General features: G+C 37.2%; 1 protein-coding gene across 1 annotated transcript in view; it reads left to right on the top strand.

The window, feature by feature from the left end:
* The window catches only part of LOC122797061 (echinoderm microtubule-associated protein-like 6), a 3,800,753-nt gene that overhangs the window by 868,512 nt on the left and 2,911,388 nt on the right, over window positions 1-20,853 (top strand). The window contains exon 9 of the mRNA XM_044065838.1: window positions 8,945-9,112. Within this exon, the coding sequence (XP_043921773.1) occupies window positions 8,945-9,112 (168 nt within the window). The remainder of the gene's footprint in view (window positions 1-8,944; window positions 9,113-20,853) is intronic.

The following is a 20,853-nucleotide window of genomic DNA, read 5'->3' as shown; positions in this document are numbered from 1 at the left end:
ATGGAATGGATCATTAGTGTTCAGTGTAAGGATCAGAACAAGATGCAGTGATATTATTATCTTAGTAGCTCCTGGAAGAAAAGGAATGTTGGCTAGCTTATGAGGAGTGCAGTACTTCTGAGAGGAAATTTTCTGTCTACCAAAGATTTCATAAAGGTCCCAAGTTGTAAGCCAGCTTTGTAGGACACATGGTAGTACATGCAAATCTTCCTTTTTATTCAGTAGAACACTGAAGTAAGTGTACATTTGTCTTTGTAATTCTGTTGCCAATGACCAATGGGGTGGTGTTGAGCCTTGTATGATGAGAAGAAAAACCCTTTCAGAAGGAGTTCCATTCCCATGTCCACAAAACAAAAGGGCTTTACTGGGCATGTCTCATTGATACCCAAGGAGCAGTTATGGACTGCAGAACCATCTGTGGTCTTTAAGCATCAGAAGAAGGTAGCAATAGGGGTAGAGCTTAATATATCCAATGTATCCTTACAGACGTTTTATGTGCTATGCAAAACTAGCAAAGGCATCAGGTCAGATTATTATGTTTTGCATCAGCAGACAAAGGGACTGAAGGTCACAGGCCCTTGGAATTACAGGAGATCTAGCTGTGAAAGCAACAATACAAAATAACAAAGTTGAAAAGATTAAATGTAGCAGGACAGTACAGAACTGTGTCAGATGGAATGAGAAGGCAGCAGATCAACCAGCACATTGGCAACTGGATACTGCAGTCTTAGAGAATACCAGCCACAAGTGAGGTGTACCAAAAGTGGATATTTTAGTATTCTTTTTTTTTCTCTAGTTTCAGTAATTGTTTATTATTAAAGTGTTACATTTATATGCTCCGTGACAAAGCTGCGGTCATGTTTAACAGCAACTAATGCAATCAGAAAACTGCAGTCACTTACTCTGACTGCAGAACTTGAAATTCACTAAAGTGTTTTCTAACACATTTTACCCCCCTCCAACATGACACACACACACACACACACACACACACACACACACACACACACACACACACACACACACACACACACACACACATACACACATACACACACACCTGTCTACTTATCTATGACACTGCTGAACTTGAGAGTAAGAGGAATTTGCCAGGATACTGCAGTCTTGATTGTTGTATATCATTCATAGTGAACACACTTTTTAATTACACTTTAGGGAGTCAGTTATTAGTGCATCCCATTACTGTCTGGCAACAATTCAGGAAGAACAGAGAGTCTCATAGAAAACATTTACTCACCAATGAACAGCATGCATTCTGAATGCATTACCTCCAGTTCTCTTGGCACTTAAAGTACCTCACAAAATCAGGTAACCAGAGTGAAACTGAAAACTGATTCTGACAGCCTGCTCCTTACCTTGACATATACTTCTCAATTTATTAGTGCAAGAAATCTATTCAAAGCCAAAAATAATGGGAGGGGGAGCAAAGGCTCAAAAATGAGGACAGATTTTAAATATTGCTCTTACAAACTTAAAATGTTGCCAGAATAACAGGGTTTGTGTTAGCATGTATTTTCTGAAGGATATGATGTCTGAATGTATGTCACTATGTTGTGACTTCAGTCCTCTGTTATTTACCATAAAACCAGAAATTTTATGAAGAACAGACTAAAACTATAAAGCAAAAAATCTGGACATTCTGTGAAGATCTGAAGAGTTGAGAGGTATGCCTTGACAGCCATACTTTCCTATTGGCTGAGATGATCCTGAGCCTGGAACCATATGATTTGTTATTGTTAACAGAATTTATAGTAACCTGGATGCAAATCCAGAATCATCAACAAACTTGACAGTCTGACACAAGCATCCTCCAAAAGGGTCTCACAGAGACAGATAACTGGTGCCAGAGCCATGGCCTAAAGCCAAATGCCAAAAAGTGCATAGTCATCCCCTTTGGGAAAAACAAAGTGCCCACAAATTACCACATAGGTGGTAATCCATTAAGTATGGAAGAAGTAATTAGGGATTTGGGGACCCAAGTAGATAGCAATCTCTCCTTTGACAATCACGTTGCCAAAGTGGTTAGAAAGACCTTCTATATAGCCCATCTTATCACAAAAGGGTTCACATCTAGATCAAGAGAGGTCATTGTGCCCCTCTACTCATCACTCATCAGGCCCATAATTGAATACAATGCCCCATTTGGGATGTACCTTACCCGACACCTGCAGCAACTGGAAAGACCCCAAAAGTACCTCACCAAGAGGATCAAGGGACTCAAACAGATGCCCTACGCAGTTAGGCTAAAGAAACTCCAGCTCTACTCAGTTGCTTACCGCCTACTCAGAGGGATCTGTGCCTGACGTATAAAGCCATGTCCAAACCAGAATTAATGGACATGCTCCACCTCAGGAAATCCAAATCCCTTAGAGCTACACGTTCCAGGGACTTAAACCTCAGCACAGAAATAAATAGGACATGCTGGAGGGACAGATTCATATCCCAGAGGCTTCCCTCACTCTGGAACAAAATCCCAATCCATGTTAGGCAGAGCCCCTCAATGACCCTCTTCAAGAGAAATCTTGACGAGTGGATGGGAGATCGTAGGTTTACCCCTGGGATCTCTTCTGTGTCCCTACTAGACAGAGGCACAGTAAACTAACCTTAAAAGGGCTATCTTCTGTGACCTACTATACAGAGGCACAGTCAACTAATCTAAAAGGGTGGCGAAAGCCAAAAACACTCTGGCTAGGCTTATAAATGCCCTAGGGCAGATAACCTAGTATCACCCTATGAATATGCTTAATTTCTGTTCATCTACAAGTTTATTTGAGTGCTACAGCACTTCTGAAAGTTGTCCACTAGGAAAGTTCGCTCAGCTATGTGAAATATATTTTATTGTTGATGTTATGTTCTTACTTGTCTGCATATAGCTGTTAAGTACAAGCAAAAGTTAGATCAGATGCCCACATCTAGAGACTCTGAAACTCCCAGTATGGTGGTTGATACCTTATACTGCAAATGGACATGTGTCGCTCTCGAGACTCAACATGAGTCAACCCAGACCAGAAAGCCAACCAGCTGGAAGCTGCCTTACAGCAACATGGAATATATATTTTGGTATTTCTGTAGTGGGTTAATGCCTCTCCTGTTGTACATATTTTGTCAGATCTGCCACTTGTCTCTGTCAAAGTGCAGCCTAGAAGACATACTGGCATATCTCCTTACACATGAGAGGTCATCTCATATCTCACACCAGCTGTGAATGGTCCGAATTGAGAGATGATGAAATCAGCGAGAAAAGGAGAGTAACATTGCTGGAACTGAAGTCATACTCAAGTTTTGGTGAGTATCTTCACATGGTGGGCCCTGTTTTCATAAAATCTCACCAAGAAGAAGCTGATATATGGATTGTATCATATATAGAGTATAGGCAGATAAAAATAAAAAGAGACACCTAGGTGCACAAGTTCCAGGATAAAAAAGTGCACAATCCTGGTGTGCACACTGGTGCTAGGGCTGGAAAAAATGACAGTGTAGAATCTTCAAGTCAGGGAAACATCCCTACAATGGGTTTAGGCCAGGCTTGGGGGGAGGATGGCACCCTCTGTTGTAGAAGGAAGCAGTAGTCCACAAAAATCACAAAAGGTGACAGGCCAAAAAAAGTCATAAAAATGCTAGAGTGGACTATTGAGGACAAGGAAGAAATTGTGTATTGTTACTATTATAAAAGAAACACAGAATTTCAAGATAGAAGATATTCAAAGAACGAGAGAAATTAGAGGAAGAAAAGAAAAATACATGCACAAAGAAAACTGTCAAAAGCATCAAATGCAAATCTATGTTTATTAATACAACAGATCCATGAAAAAAAATACATAGACAAAGAAACCTTGGGCTGCTTGTTAAAAAGAAGTGACAGAGGAAGTTGGAAAATATAAAGAACTAAACCCAGAGATTTTTGAAATGTATAAAAAAGAAATATGGACATGGGAAAGAAAAAGCGATCTGATATGGTACAGTATGTATACAAAGGAGAAAGCCAAACTAACCAATACAAAAAAATCAGCTTCAAAGTTATTTGAAGAGAGATGCAGGCAAAGGCACCTAGATATGGAAAATTTCACAATAAAAAATTAAGAAAACAAAGGAGGAAAGAAGAAAAAATAATCAATTATGAAGACGTTATAGAAAATAAACTGATTTTATGGATTCCCTGCAAAGGTAAGGATTTAGTATAGCAAATCCTAGTCAGGTAATGAGTCTCCAAATTAAGGAGAAACAGATGGAACAGAAAGCATCTGATCACTTACCACATGATGATGGTCTGGAGTCTCTAAGAGGAAATCAGTACAAAAGTTCAAGAGAAGGAGCAGAAAACAGTGGTAACTTTTATGCAGGCAGTGTTTTGGAGTGATGGGCCAATGAGTTCTTAATTGAAGGAGAACAAATGATGCAGCTGAAAAAGACATGTCACAGGAAGGCATTCTGGAACTTTCTGTAGAATGCCTGCAGGAAATAGAGTGCAAAGAATGTACCCTCGGTTTAGAAGAAAATGATCTAAGGGAAGAGTTGCTTGATTTAATAGGATAATATTAATAGGAAGAGATATTAAGATTGATGAAAGAAGTAGACTGCAGAAAGTAAATAAGACCACACATGTTAGAAGTCTGGCAAAATGATGCACACATTAATCACGAGTTTTAACAGAAATCCATGTGCTATAACAGAAGGAACTAAGATGTGTTATTGTGCAGCTAAACTAATAACAGATAAAATCTTACCAAAAAATACAGGGCAACAAGGTAAAGGAAGGGAAGAAATAAAATGTCATCATGGAAGCAGTGAATCGAGAAAACTGTAAAGCAATTAAGACAAGAAGTGTCACTCTTAGAAAAATATCGAAGAGGAAACAGATCATCAAAAATACTTAGAAAGATAGATGTGATAAAAGCAATGCACAATATCATAACAGACCAGGATCTACACTATTGTAAATAATAAAATAAAGATATCAGCACAGGCAGAAAAACTTAGAAGATATGCAGATAAATATAAAGGAAGTACAAAATAAGCAATGTATTGATGACTCCTAAAATTTTTTATAGAAAAATGGAAAACAAAGCCAATGGAATAGAAAAAAAAAAGAAAAGAAATAGACATATTTTGGGGAACTATTTATGAAGACCCTGTGGAACATAAAAAGATGCAGAATAGACAGAAACATTAAAAGAAACAGTAAGGAATTCAAATTTATGGAATATGAAATGGGATAAAGTAACTGGACAGAGAATTAAAATAAAATTAAGAAAAGCTCCTAAATGGAATAATCCAAGCCCAGATGCAGCACCTAACTTCTGACTAAAAGTGGTAATATCTTTACACAAAGATTTAGCCCTGAGTAATAATTACTTATATGTGCATCCCTAACAGACACCAACCTGGTTAAAAACAAGAAAAACAATACTTCTCTTTAAGAGTGACCTTATAAGACAGCTTAAAAACTATAGACCAGTAACTTGCCTTCTGACAACATACAAACTATATATTGGAAATGATGCAGACAGAGTTTGTAGTCATTTCAAAGAAAACTCCGTCATGGAAGTAGGAAAAAAGGGTAACAAAAGAAAGTCATATTCATATGGAACAAAGAATCATTTGTTGCTAAATAAAGCCATAATAGGGAATTGCAAAAATGAGAAGAATCTATGCATGACATGGCTAGATTACAAAAAAAAAAAAGCATTTGACAGCATCCCACATTTGTGGATGGAGTGCTTACTGACGCATAAGATACATGCTGCATGGATCAATTACATTATAGTGACCATGAAACAGTGGCAAACCACTTTGCAAGTAAGGGATGACAAAGGACAAATTATTATCCTATTATCCTAGGGATAAAAATTTGAAGGGTAATATTCCATGGTGATTCTTTGTCACTGCTATTATTTTGTCTTGCCCTTATCCCATTAAACTGTTTACTTAACAGATTAGGTCTTGGTTACTTAACAGATTAGGTGTTGGTTACAAACTGGATCCCAGAAAACAAACTTACTTAAAGATTTCTCATGCACTTTTTGTGGATGACTTAAAACTGTATAGTTCATAAGATGAGTAGTGAAAACACAACTGTAAGTGGTTAAAACTTTCTCAGATGGTATAAGAATATTTGGTCTTGATAAATGATCAAAAGCAAAGTTTAAAGCAGGAACATTGCAGTACCAAGAAAATATCAATCTAGGACAGGAATGTGACATAAACTTGAGCAGGAAGGAGTGTATAAATATTTGGAATTGATGAAGGATTGGCAATAAAGCATGAACAAATGTGAATGAAACTCAATATGGAAAAACAAGAAACATGCTTCACGGTTATCAAATGGTATATAAAATCAGTGTATAACAAGATTAAATATTCCATTCTCTGAAAGAGGTATGGACCTCCTTGAAACTGATTACATGTGTAGATCTACAACTGTGGGACTGCATACATATCTGCTGACCTCATCATATGGAAACATAGTGAAAGTTTTACAACATGAGGAGAAGCAGTCTAAGATGACCTCTCTGCTTAGTTTAGAAGAAGCATTCGGGTGGCAAGCAGGAATAAAAATCAAGCCGGAAGTAGACAAACATCAGACCATAACTGAATGAGCCAAAAAAACAAAAGAAAGAATATAAGGAGAGGGACCAGATGAGAAGGAAAAAAATGTGGAAAAGCTGGAAATATAGTAGCAAGTATAGAGATGTCCTGGAACAACCTCATGTTGATCAGGATTTGACTCAGGAATGGTTAAGGGCAGGTGAGTTGAAACCAAAGGATGACAGGTTAATAATTGCAGCCCAAAAAAATGGACTATGTGCCTGCTGGTTTACAAAGTCTATTGAATGTGTGGGAGAAACAGACAAATGTAGGTTCTGTAAAAAAAGAAATGAAAACTGTCGTATACCTTGTGCTGGGTGTGATACACTAATGGCAGAAGGCCTGTATACTGAAAGGCAAAATAATATTGCAAGATTGTTGCATTGGGGAATGTGCAAATATTACAATATAGAAGTGACTGAGAAGCATTAGAAACATGAACCACAAAGCGTTATAAACAATGAGGAAGTGTACATCACTTGGGATCACCCATTATCAACAATTCAAAAACAGATGTGAGAAAACCAGATATAGTAGTCCATGAAAAAAAGACAAAAGCATTGTTTGTTGACATTGCTACACATAGTGATTACAGTGTCTCACATACAGAGAGACACAAAGTCATAAAATATCAAGATTTGTAGGCAGAAATGAGAGCAATGTGAATCTATAGTCGTGCTTAGATATGCTACCAATACATGTAACTCTGTATAAATTGCAGAAGAACTCAATTTTGGACACATTGTGGGTGCTGCGAAGAGCACTTTTGGCTAATATTGAAGACTGAAACAATACTAATTTCATGAACTTTAATTATACCCCCTAACCTAGGAATGAGGCCCATTCCTGCCATGGTATTAGAAACCCAAAATATCTATACAAATTAAATCAAAGTGAAACTGTTTTCAGTGTAAGCTTGCATTGCAAACTTTCATGGAAGAATTCATTACTGTCCTCAGACTTAACTGTATGTTCTTTCTGATCCCCAACATATAACATTAAATTTCTTTCTTAGAAAGTTTTACTATTCGTGCATTCATTTCAACCAGGAGGTTACATGTGCTGCCGCCTTATACTACGATTACGACTGATTACTGTTCCATGGGGTAAGTGGCACTGCGACCCAGTAAACAATTTGTCCCTAAACTGATATTGGACTTTCTTGTTAATGAATGCATTACTTTGCCATTGCTCATCACAGACTGTAATTCTTGGTGGAAGAAGACTGCCTTGCCTAGACGTGAAGAGTACTCCAAATTGTTAGGTTGGATAGAAGTGGACCACAAAGAGATAATGAGTCACAACAATTTCTGACTTACTGATCACATGTCCCATATTGACTTGTGAAACAAATTCCATCTTGTTGGGTAATACTAACATTAGGATAAATCAGGAAACCATAATTTCATTAGGCTTAACTACTGCTGTGTTCTTCAGAAATATTACTTTTCTGGAATTGCAGGGTAGCTGCTTGTTAAAATTGTATATAATCTTCATGAAATATTACTCCCTTTGTATCAAACTCATACAGGATGCTAAATTTATCGGTGTAGTCCTCATTTATCTTTAGTTAGGTTTTCATTTCAACTAAGATGAAATACTAGAAATCTGTACTGATTAATGAGATGGAATATTTTAATGTGATCAGAATGAAGTACTACTCACCTCTAGTAATCTTTCCGTGATGTTGAATTTTGACTTCATTTATCACCTACTGTATTTCTACACTTAAATTTGGTATCTTCAGCTGAGGTGTTTGCAGATTGGTCATTTACCTAACCATCATGGTAGCAATGGAGTCCATTCCTGTCAAGGTGTTAGAAATCCTAAACATTTTGAGAAATTATTAAAATTAGAAACCATGCAAAATGTAGGACATCACAACAAGAATTAATACTAATGCTCTGTACACTCTTTGTAAGTGGCAGTAGAATTTAGATTTGTTTGAACCTTTGTGTGTCACCATTTTAGGCTATGGAACAGTGCATTGTCTTTCACTCTTCCCTCACTCTAACATTTTATGTTGCTCCATCTGTCCAGATTTTATAATCTGCGCAGATCTATGAAGAAACTCCACTTATAATAAGAAGTTTACTACCTGAAGGTAATATTTCCTTTGCTTATAATAAGTAAAGGTTTGCAAGAGAACTTAGCTGAGTTACATTGTACTGTAAGCAAAAGGATGCTGTATTTTTTCTGACAGCAGTTTTGAAATAAAATTAAATGCATGTTTAAAATAGCTGTAACTGAAAAAGCTATTTATCAATAAAGTTATTTAAGCTGTGCTAATAAAATATATACATTGTTACATATTATGTACATTGACTTGTTTTTATAGGGGCTAAGTTTCGAAAATATGTTGGTCACTCTGCACATGTAACTAATGTTCGCTGGACTCATGATTTCCAGTGGGTACTGAGTACAGGTGGTGCTGATCACTCTGTGTTTCAGTGGCGGTTAATTCCAGAAGGCGGATCGAATGAAAATGTAGAAGTGGCTCCACAAGGTGAGAAAATATCCCTTTTGTGTTTTGTCATTACATCTTGTTTTCTCTTTCATTTTATTTTTTTAAATGGTTTGTCTCTTGTAAATGTTTGCAGTAGAATCTGTTCAACAATTCATCTAATATAGCGTTTGGCAGCATCAGTTTGTAAAATGAATACATTAGTGCAAGCATTTCTTTGTTGCACTTTATGTGACTGTTTACTGTCATTTTTTAATGAATAGATCATTCAATGCGCAACTCAACTTATTTTCTTTCTGTTTCATTATAATGTTTAGGTATGACAGACATATCTTCTGTATGAAATCTATACAATGTGCCTTCCATATTTGTACATTGTTTCCATGTTGGCCTACATTATTTTTTTCAGCTTCTGTGTTCTGTATTACTTGTTATAAATATGTTTTCTTCCTGTATAACTTTGTTGGTTGCTTCTAAAAATGGCAGTTGTTGATCAACATGGTCTAGAATATCAGCCTAGCTGGTACCATTCAGACAATGATGGTGGTAAAAGTGCAACCAACCCTTTTAAATACCCACTTTATCCAGTTCCAGGTCATGAAAAGTCAAAACTTATCCCATCAAGCAACAAAGTAAAGTGGGAATCGGGACATATACACATTACACAGATCTTGTAATAACTGTAGGTCTGTTTTACAGAAGTGATTCTTTGCGTATACAGATTCTTCAGAGAAACTTATCTAAGTATGCATTGGCAAAGATTTTGGTGTATTCAGAAAGTAGTATAACATAACTACTGTAGTGTGTAGTACAGTAATATTTAAGTAACCTGTCTGAGTGCATTTTAGGTATACATTTGTTTGACATAGCTTGGTCATATTGGGGACAGTTCTGCAAAATGAATCTCTGCAGTTGTGAAAGTGACAGTAAAGACGTAACTGAACTGATAGTGGTATGAGTTCTCATATGACTGGAGACAGCAGTTTGCAAGTATCATGCCTGATACTTCACACATGCATGAGGTGTTCACACATGCAGTGAAGCATCTCATAGTTGCTAAACAGGTACAGCTGGGAGCCCACACATTAGCTCCAAAACAAAGTACCAACAGATTTTAGTATATAGCTGGGAGCAATATGCGGTGACAGGACTGTCAGAAATGGGAAAGAGCAAGCAGAGGAACACACAGTAGGACAGTGAGAAGTGAAGAATGGTGTGAAGTGGGGGGAAGAAAATAATTTTTTTTTTTGAATAAAAAGAATAGGAGCAGGGGAAGGTAGCATGAGGAAAGTGTAGGTTAAGAAATAAGCTATAGAGGTGGAAGTAGTGGCAGACAAGCAAACGTGTAATACTTACAAAGACTGAGGTAGTAACATTTTATTTATTTTATTTATTTAACATTTGTTTAGCGGGAAAGCTTGATGTGGAATGAAGCCAATTTTCAGTGGAGACCCGGGGAGCAATACTCCAGACACATGTCTTTGAAACATAGGAGGAAACCAGTGCACCCGATGGAAACCCACATGAACGCAGGAAAGACATGCAGACTCCACACAGAAGGCACTCCAGCCAAGAATCGAACCAGAGAACCTCTTGCTGTGAGGCGACAACACACACTACCACTGCACCGTCCAACATGAAAGACAAATCCAAAAACAAACAAAACAGAGTCCAAACTGGCCATAATCTTTTATTATAAAACGTAAGCGCTTTCAGGTTAAAAAACCCTTCATCAGACAAACTTCACATAATCATGACAGTCTTTAGTTATTAAAACATTTCTAAAAGCAACCAATTACTTTATACTTGACCCGCCTTTTCTTTAAGGCTGGTTTTAAAGGTACAGAACTATTTAACCCAGGTGGGTTGTCAGCAGCCAACTGTATGATCCATCTTAAATCTGCATACCCTGTATCACTGACAAAGTCCCTCCCCACACACACTTTTTTTCATCTGTGCAACATGCAGAACCATAAAAACAAAAGTATGATCTGGAAAGCTGGAAACATGCTGGTACAATGCATTATGTTTGTCCTTCTGTCTAATAGATAACAAATGGTGCAATATTCTTGTTTTTAACTTACAATTATTTTTTCCAACATAAAAACGCGGACATGACTTGCAGCATGCCAAGTAAACCACATTCTCTGTGTGGCAATCTGCATAAAACTCAAATGTGTATTTTTTGTTTGTAACAGGATGTATAAAATAATTTAAACCATTCACATTTGATCATGCTTTGCAGTGCCTACAGGGAAAAGTCCCTGTTCTCATGTGTGCAGAGGAAACACTGTTATTTATTCATTTATTTATTTATATTTGTTTACCGGGAAATTCCGACTGGATGCAGGTCCTTTTTCAGCAGATGCCCGGGGAGAAAAGCTCCACATCATGTACATGATAAATAGAGATGCAAACTTGCAGCAATAGTAAACAACATTACAGGGTATTGGCTTTAATACAATAACAAGATGTTGATTATCAACAGTATATACAGTAAATGTTAAGATAGTTTCTTGTCATTTATAATATTAGTAACCAAGTTGTCAGACAAGATGTTAAAGTATGTAAAGACAACTATCTATTTCTGACTGTAGTTAGTAGTGGCGGTAGTATAGTTGGGTTAAGAGTCCAGGTGGGGGGGGGGGGTAAGGGTGGGGGTGTTAGTCTGGATTAGAACAAGGACAAAGCCAGTGCAAATTTAAGTGGAATTTGATTGCAGTCTTGAAAAGGCTGCTGGAAAGTAGAGTAGTTATAGAGGATGGAAGATTGTTCCAAAGTTTAGATATGGTACATAAAAATATGGCTTCTCCTGCTGAGTTTTTGGGTTTGATAACAGTGAGTTGATTTTTGTTGCTTGATTTTCGGGGCCTAGTGGGGTGATAGGGTTGAAAAAGGGTTTGAAGGGAAAGGATGTTAAGGGGTGGTTAATAAGTTTATGAGCGAGGGGGAGTTAATTAAAGTGAAGGAGTTGTGGGAGTTCTAGCCAATTTAGTTCTTTAAGGGAGATACAATGATGGATGCGGTAGGAGGTTCCAGTGGCAAATTTAGCAATTTTGTTGTAACAAGCATCCAGCTTGTGTAGGTCTATCTGTTTAAGGCTGGTAAGTAACGGGGATGCAAAGAGTAGGGTGGAGATTAGCTGACACTGTTAGCCTTCTTATTTTTTAAATCAGGTTCTATGCATAACATATCTTTTGTATTTCTATTTTGCTTGAAGATAATTCTAGGTTTCTCATCTAAACTATCCTTCAAGTGATTGTCACTTCTTAATATCTTCCAGTTTTGCTTAATAATATCACATATCCCATACACATTGTTACTATAACGTAGCATTACCTTGGGTTTTTTGTCATACTTATTAGATGGCTTCAACTTGCTGTCATTTATTATCAGAAAACCATGGTCTAGCCCTGGCTTCCCTATTAGATATTATAGTGTTCTTAGTTTTTTCTAAATTTTCCTTTGAATATCCCTTTTTCTTAAGATGTTCATTTAAGACATTAATTTCATTGTGAAACTCATTATTTTCTGTGCACAGCCGAGAAACTCTGTATCCTTGCCGTTGTATAATATTATGAAATGTATGCTTAGGATGCATACTACGTGCATTCAAATAATGATTTCTCCGGCATTGTTTCCTATGCAAGGTGGTATTTATCTTACCAGTTGCATTTTATTTACTGTGACATCTAAAAAGGCAATGGAATCATTGCTGTGCTGTACTGAAAACCTAAGAAAATCTTTTGTTTTCTCCAGGTAATCAACAAAGTTTAGCGGTTCATCACTGCCCTGTACCCACAACAAAAAAATATCATTAACAAATCTGGCATAAAAAATTGTTGAAGTCTTCCATAGATGTTCACATTTAAAAATATTTTTATCTTCCCAGAAGGCTAACACTAAATTAGCATATGAGTTGGCACAGGGTTTGCCCATGGCAATACCATGTACCTGCCTATAATGTGTTCCATTATAAAGAACAATGTTGTTTTCTAACACCAATGCTATTGCTTCCAGGATTAAAGTGTTGGTATTCTCATTATATATATTAACTGTATCCAGTACCTATTTCACTGCCTTTAATCCAAATTCATTTGTGATGACCATGAACAGACAGTTGACGTCCATGGTTACCATCACCACATTCTTCAAATCTAAAGTTTGGCAAGCATCATACAATTTTGATAAGAATTGTGCAGTGTCTTCCAAAATCCTAGGAAAATAAGCAAGCACATTTTTCAATTTTGCTTCTACCCACATAGATAAATGTTCAGTAACCCATCCCCTCCCTGAAACTATTGGTTTCATCGGTGGGGTTAGGGTATTTTTATGCATTTCTGGTAGTGCTTTAAAAAGAGGAATTGCTGGATGTTCAATGCTTAAAAATGCATACAAATCGTCATCTAGCACTCCATTTATTCTTAAAACACTTAGCTTCTTACCAACATTAGTTATATATTGCTTAACTATTAGAGGTGAGATGTTTCTATAAGTACTAATATCACTGGTTAGGGCATCCAAGGATTGTATGTATGCTGTAGTATCCATAACTGCAACGGCCCCACCCTTATGAGCTGGTTTGATAAATAGTCTTTCATCATTCATTAAATCTAGCAGTGCCTGCCTTTCCAAATAAGTTAAATTATTAAACCTGCATGTTGCATTGTCAAGATAATGTCTTATTTCATCCTCACAAGTTTTTAAAAAAGTATGAACTGTGGGGTGCATAACTGGTACAAAAGTACTCGGATGTTTCATAACATTAGTATAATGGCTGTTTCCTCTAAACATGTTATTCAGAATAACATTCCGCCCAAATGTGCAAATCCAGTATAACTTCACTTAATACTGATGCCCTACTGGGTACAAATGATAATCCTTTACTTAAAACGTTAATTTGTTCTTTAGTCAATTGAACACTAGATATATTAAGTACATTACAGTCATTAAAATCAGTCAGTTCATGACTCTCCGCCTTTTCACATCCTTTTGTACAGAGCGACCTCGCCTGTTTTCTGTTTTCTTCCTTACTGGTACTGGGAAAGTTGGAAAAGTCCTAGAACTGCTCCTTGCTGCAAAAAAAGAAGAAGATGAAGAAGAAGGAAGCAAGGTTTTCAGTCTTGCTCCCATGCTGATACTGGGCTGTTTAGTTCCCTGTGTAATGTCATCAGCCCGTACCATAGTAGAGGTGTTGCTATTGGGATCCATGGCAACCATGGAACCTTCTATTGTTGTGGTTGTAGCCATAGAAGCATTGTTCACATTTTGTTGAACATTAACATTCTGAAAAACATCACTGGGCTCAGTAGGCATATTGTTGGTATGTAAATCACTTGCTACTGCTGGATTAGATTCACTTCTAGCCTACTCATGAGGGCATGTAAAAATACAGCCTATCATGAAGTCTTGATAGTCCCTTTGCAGCTTTTTCATCTTCGTTTGCTGCAATTTATTTTCTAACAAGGCTATATTATTCAATACATGGGTAATTTTACACAGATGTTGATCAGTATTGTAATGCATTTGTAGGTTACTCTGTAGGTCTTTTACCTCACTACGAAGTTTCTCTTCAACAGGTGAAAAGTATTCTATGAACAAATTCGTATAACGGAAGCTATTATCTATGTTAATGTGCTGCCAGCGCGCTAGTAAGTCAGGACATGCATCTCGTTGTACTGGCATACATAGTACTCTCATCCCCCTAGGCAATATTTTATATTCCAAGCATGCTTCCATGTGAAACCTCTGCCATTGCAGGCATTTCAGTTTTCTTGTTGTATTATCTAAACAAGTCAAAAGCTGAAAGTCTCATTTAAAGGCTCACCTACAGATAGGCCATTCTCCTGTGTGTAGTTCTTCATCAAGTCCATCCCAAGTAAAGGATTTAAACAGGAAGAAACATTACTTATGAATTTCTCACTTACTGAGCCCAGTGAACGTTTGTGTGGCTGATAATCCAGTTCAACCTCATCATTCTGTAGTTCGGCCATGTGGAAAGAAGATGCAACAAGATACCAAAATTCAGCAAAACACAAGCCTCTTAGCTTCCCTTAAGGACTCCTCTCGAACCTCTTTTAAGAATAAATCCAAAAACAAACGAAACAGAGTCCAAACAGGCTGTAATCTTTTATTATAAAACGTAAGTGCTTTCAGGTTAAAAAACCCTTCATCAGACAAACTTCACATAATCATGACAGTCTTTAAATATTAAAACATTTCTAAAAGCAACCAATTACTTTCTATACATGACCCACCTTTTCTTTAAGGCTGGTTTTAAAGGTACAGAACTATTTAACCCAGGTGGGTTGTCAACAGCCAACTGTATGATCCATCTTAACTCTGCATACTCTGTATCATTGTCAGTGTCACCCCCCCTTTTTTTCATCTGTGCAACATGCAGAACCATAAAAACAAAAGTATGATCTGGAAAGCTGGAAACATGCTGGTACAATGCATTATGTTTGTCCTTCTGTCTAATAGATGACAAATGATGCAATATTCTTGTTTTTAACTTACAATTAGTTTTTCCAACATAAAAACGCAGACATGACTTGCAGCATGCCAAGTAAACCACATTCTCTGTATGGCAATCTGCATAAAACTCAAATGTGTATTTTTTGTTTGTAACAGGATGTATAAAATAATTTAAACCATTCACATTTGAACATGCTTTGCAATGCCTACAGGAAAAGTCCCTGTTCTCATGTGTACAGAGGAAAACTGTTAGCCTTATTATTTTTTAAACCAGGTTTATTTATTTATTTATTTATTGCATTTGTTTACCGGGAAAGTCCACTGGGCCTAGGTGAGCCCATTTTCAGTGGAGGCCCGGGGAGAAAAGCTCCACATAAAAGTCAACATTACAGAAATACAAATATCAAAAAATACAAATATCAGAAATGTAGCACTGTTTACAATTTTTTAGTAATTCCATTGCAGTTTTATGGTAGTCCATCGATTGATATTAACATGTACTTTTGGTCATATAGATGCCATAGACATTACTGGTTGGGAGGCAGAAAACAAAGTAACATCGTATACAATTATTTACATACATTTAAATCTGTGTAGGCAGTGTAGTAACAGTCATAGGTATGACTGAAGTCCTGCTAAGAGTGCACACCTGTAGCCCCAGAGAGTGGGAGTAGTGAGAAGAGAAGAGGAGTTATTTTTAGCATGGGCATAACCAGCAGGTAGAGAGGTGTTGTCTGAGGCATTTTTTAAAGAGAGCAGGGTATGAGATGGAGGTTATTGAGGTTGGGAGATTATTCCAAAGTTTGGAGGTAGTGAAGGAGTAAAGCATTGGCCAGCTGAAAGTTGAGGTTTATTGACTTTAAGTAGAATTTATTTTTCAGATCTAAGGTGTCTGTTTGGATGGTACAGAGTTAATATAGAGGAGAGAGCTGGACAAGCTGTTGGTCTATATATTATTTTATGTGCAGTAATTAAGTGGAGGTAGTTGAGATAGAGTGGAAGTTCAAGCCAGTTTAGTTGTTGCAGTGAGGAACAGTGTTGTGATGAGGATCTAGCATTTGTTGCAAATCTAGCAAGTTTATTGTAGCATATATCAAGTTTGTTTTTTAGTGAAGAGTGTATATCAGTGAGGATGGTGGCACAATATAGGAGGGATGGAAGTAGGAAGGCAGAGGCTAGTGTTCTTTTGCCATTTTTATTTAGGCAGTAGCTATCTCTGTAGGGAGTACCTAGTGTCTGGTGTGTCTTTTTGATGTTATTGAGTATTTGGGGTTCAAAATCTAGGGTTTCATCGATAGTGACTCCTAACAGTTTAGTACTGGGGACAACCTCTATGGAGGTATTATTTTGGTAGAGGATAGAGAATTCAGCCCTGCTCAGGGGTGTTGTTTTTTGGGAGTGAATAGAATCAGCTTGGTCTTGTTTGAGTTGAGAGCGAGGTGATTATTTGACATCCATTTTTCGGTGGATGTGAAGGCATTTTGGGTTAGTAGTTGAAGCTCATTAGGGTTTTTTTGCAGTGCAGATAATTGTTGAGTCATCTGCATATTGTATTATGTCAGCCTGTATTAGTGACTCATGGAAATTGTTGATGAATAAGTTGAATAGTAGGGGGCCCAATATTGGGCCTTGGGAGACACCTGCGAAGATTTTTAAGAAGGTGGAAGATGGTTGCTGCCATTTGGTTGATTGGTATCTGTCAGAAAGGTAGCTAGAGAACCAATTTAGGGTTGGGGGTGAGACACCTAGGTTATTAAGTTTAGAGAGTAAAATGGGGTGAGAAATTGTATCAAATGCCTTTGTAAGGTTGAGGAAGAGTGAAGAGATGATCAGACCGGAATCGCATGCTTGATTTACTGTTTCCAAAAAGGAGATGAGGGCTGTATTTGTGCTATGGCCTGGTCTAAAGCCATGTTGGGTAGGGGTGAGTAGTTGGGTGCTGATTAAGTGGTTGATTAGTTGGGTGTAGACACATTTTTCAAGTATTTTAGAGATGGGGGAGAGAATGGCTTTTGGCCGGAAGTTTGAGATGTCGGAATTTTTGCAACCTTTGTGCAGGGGCAGAATGTAAGCTTTTTTCCAGATATTGAGCACATAAGACTCTTGAATTGATCTATTGATTATTATATGGGTCTGTATTAAATTAGTGAATGCTTAGAAAAGCAAACGCTAATTCACTGACCCCTTTTAAGCGAAAGCTTAAAATCTCAAACACCCGGAACAGCGATTTTTTTCACAGGGAAAAAATCGCTGGTCTACCAAAAAAAAAAAACTTCAAACATTTTATAATGTGGGGGGCTTTGCCCCCCACACCCCCCTACTTAAATATACCAACTCCGAGATCGCACCACAGTGGAGGAAATGGCAAACTCCCGGAACCAGCTCCGCGATTTTTTTCCGTGTGAAGTCTCAGTTATTGGAAGGCCAGAAGTGTTACAAAGCAGCAATCACAAAAGCTGACTTAGGCATAACGTAGAGAACACATTAGAATCACAAACCAGGATTATCCAGCCACCAAACGACCTCCGTATAATCCCATTAACGACCGTTTGTGAAAAAAATCAGATCACTTGTTCCTCCTTATCCTTTTATCTGCTCATTCATTGTACCTCTCATTGTTACATTTTGAATGTTTTTCCTTTGCTGTACTTAGTCGTGACTGAAGAGGGACTCTTGTAGTTCGGTTCAATTGCCTGGAGGACCTGGAGAAGAAAGAGCACACTGCATGAATAAAATCCTGTGGAGAAGAAAGAGTGCACTGCATAACATGTCTTTTATATTATTATTTTGCTTGAAGGTAAATCTAGGTTTCTCATCTAAAATATCCTTCAAGTGGTTGTCACTTCTTAATATCTTCCAGTTTTGCTTAATAATATCACATATCCCATACACATTGTACTATAATGTAGCATTACCTTGGGTTCTTTGTCATACTTATTAGATGGCTTCAACTTGTCTGTTTTTTTCTAAATTTTCCTTTGAATACCCCTTTTTCTTAAGATGTTCATTTAACACATCAATTTCTTTGTGAAACTCATTATTATCTGTGCACAGCCGAGCAACTCTGTATATTTGCCCTTGCATAATATTATGAAAAGTATGCTTAGGATGCATACTATGTGCATTCAAATAATGATGAGGTTGAACTGGATTATCAGCCACACAAACGTTCACTGGGCTCAGTAAGCGAGAAATTCAAAAGTAATGTTTCTTCCTGTTTAAATCCTTTACTTGGGATGGACTTGATGAAGAACTACACACAGTAAAATGGCCTATCTGCAGGTGAGCCATTAAATGAGACTTTCTTTGAGCTTTTGACTTGTTTAGATAATACCACAAGAAATTGAAATGCCTGCAATGGCAGAGGTTTCACATGGAAGCATGCTTGGAATATAAAATAGTGCCTAGGGGGATGAGAGTACTATGTATGCCAGCACAAGGAGATGCATGTCCTGACTTACTAGCACGGTGGCAGCAGATTAACATAGATACTAGCTTCCGTTATATGAATTTGCTTGTAGAATACTTTTCACCTGTTAAAGAGGAATTTCATAGTGAGGTAAAAGATCTACGGAGTAACCTACAGATGCATTACAACACAGACCAACATCTGTGTAAAATTACCCATGTATTGAATAATATAGCCTTGTTTGAAAATAAATTGCAGCAAACAAAGATGAAAAAGCTGCAAAGGGACTATCAGGACTTCATGACAGGCTGTATTTTTACATGGCCTTGTGAGCAGGCTAGAACTGAATCTAATCCAACAGTAGCAAGTAATTTACATGCCAACAGTGTGTCTACTGAGCCCAGCGATGTTTTTCAGAATGTTAAGGTTGAACAAAATGTGTACAATGCTTCTATGGCTACAACGATGACAGTAGAAGGTTCCATGGTTGCCATGGATCCCAATAGCAACACCTCTACTATGGCTCGGGCTGATGACTTTACACAGGGAACTAAACAGCCCAGTATCAGCATGGGAGCAAGACCGAAAACCTCTCTTCCTTCTTTTTCCTCTTCTTTTTTTGCAGCAAGGAGCAGTTCTATGACTTTTCCATCTTTCCCATTACCAGTAAGGAAGAAAACAGAAAACAGGCGAGGTCGCTGTGTACAAAGGGATGTGAAACTCAGAGAGTCATGAACAGACTGATTTTAATGACTGTAATGTATTTAATATATTTAGTGTTCAATTAACCAAAGAACAAATTAATGTTTTAGGTAAAGGATTATCATTTGTACCCAGTAGGGCGTTAGTATTAAGTGAAGTTATACTGGATTTGCACGTTTGGGTGGAATGTTATTCTGAATAACATGTTTTGGGGAAACAGCCATTATACTAATGTTATGAAACATCCGAGTACTTTTGTACTAGTTATGCACCCCACAGTTCATACTTTTTTAAAAACTTGTGAGGATGAAGTAAGACTTTATCTTGACAATGTAACATGCAGGTTTAATAATTTAACTTATTTGGAAAGGCAAGCACGGCTAGATTTAATGACTGATGAAAGACTGGTTATCAAACCAGCTGATAAGGGTGAGGCCATTGCAGTTATGGATACTACAGCATACATACAATCCTTGGATGCCCTAACCAGTGATATTAGTACTTATAGAAACATCTCACCTCTGATGGTTAAGCAATCTATAAGTAATGTTGGTAAGAAACTAAGGGCTTTAAGAATAAATGGAGTGCTAGATGACAATTTGTATGTATTTTTAAGCATTGAACATCCAGTAATTCCTATTTTTAAAGCACTTACCAAAAATACATAAAAATACCCTACCCCCACCGATGAGACCAATAGTTTCAGGGAGGGGATGGGTTACTGAACATTTATCTACGTGGGTAGAAGCAAAACTGAAAAATGTGCTTGCTTATTTTCCTAGGATTTTGAAAGACACTGCACAATTCTTATCAAAACTGTATGATGCTTGCCAAACTTTAGAATTGAAGAATGTGTTGATGGTAATCATGGATGTCAGCAGTATGTTCACGGTCATCACAAATGAATTTGGGTTAAAGGCAGTGGAAGAGGTACTGCATACAGTTAATATATATGATGAGAATACAAACACTTTAGTCCTGGAAGCACTAGCATTGGTGTTAGAAAATAACATCTTTCTTTGTAATGGAACACATTATAGGCAGGTACAGGGTGTTGTCATGGGCACACCCTGTGCCAACTCATATGCTAATTTAGTGTTAGCCTTCTGGGAAGATAAAATATTTTTAAATGTGAACATCTATGGAAGACTTCAACAATTTTTTATGCCAAATTTCTTGATGATATTTTTTTGTT

The sequence above is a fragment of the Protopterus annectens genome, chromosome 3.part0, assembly GCF_019279795.1.
Source record: "Protopterus annectens isolate FY-2018-M chromosome 3.part0, PAN1.0, whole genome shotgun sequence".
NCBI classification, from domain to species: domain Eukaryota; kingdom Metazoa; phylum Chordata; order Ceratodontiformes; family Protopteridae; genus Protopterus; species Protopterus annectens.
The sequence above is the reverse complement of the archived record's forward strand: the minus strand, read 5'-3'. Positions and strand labels throughout refer to the sequence as shown.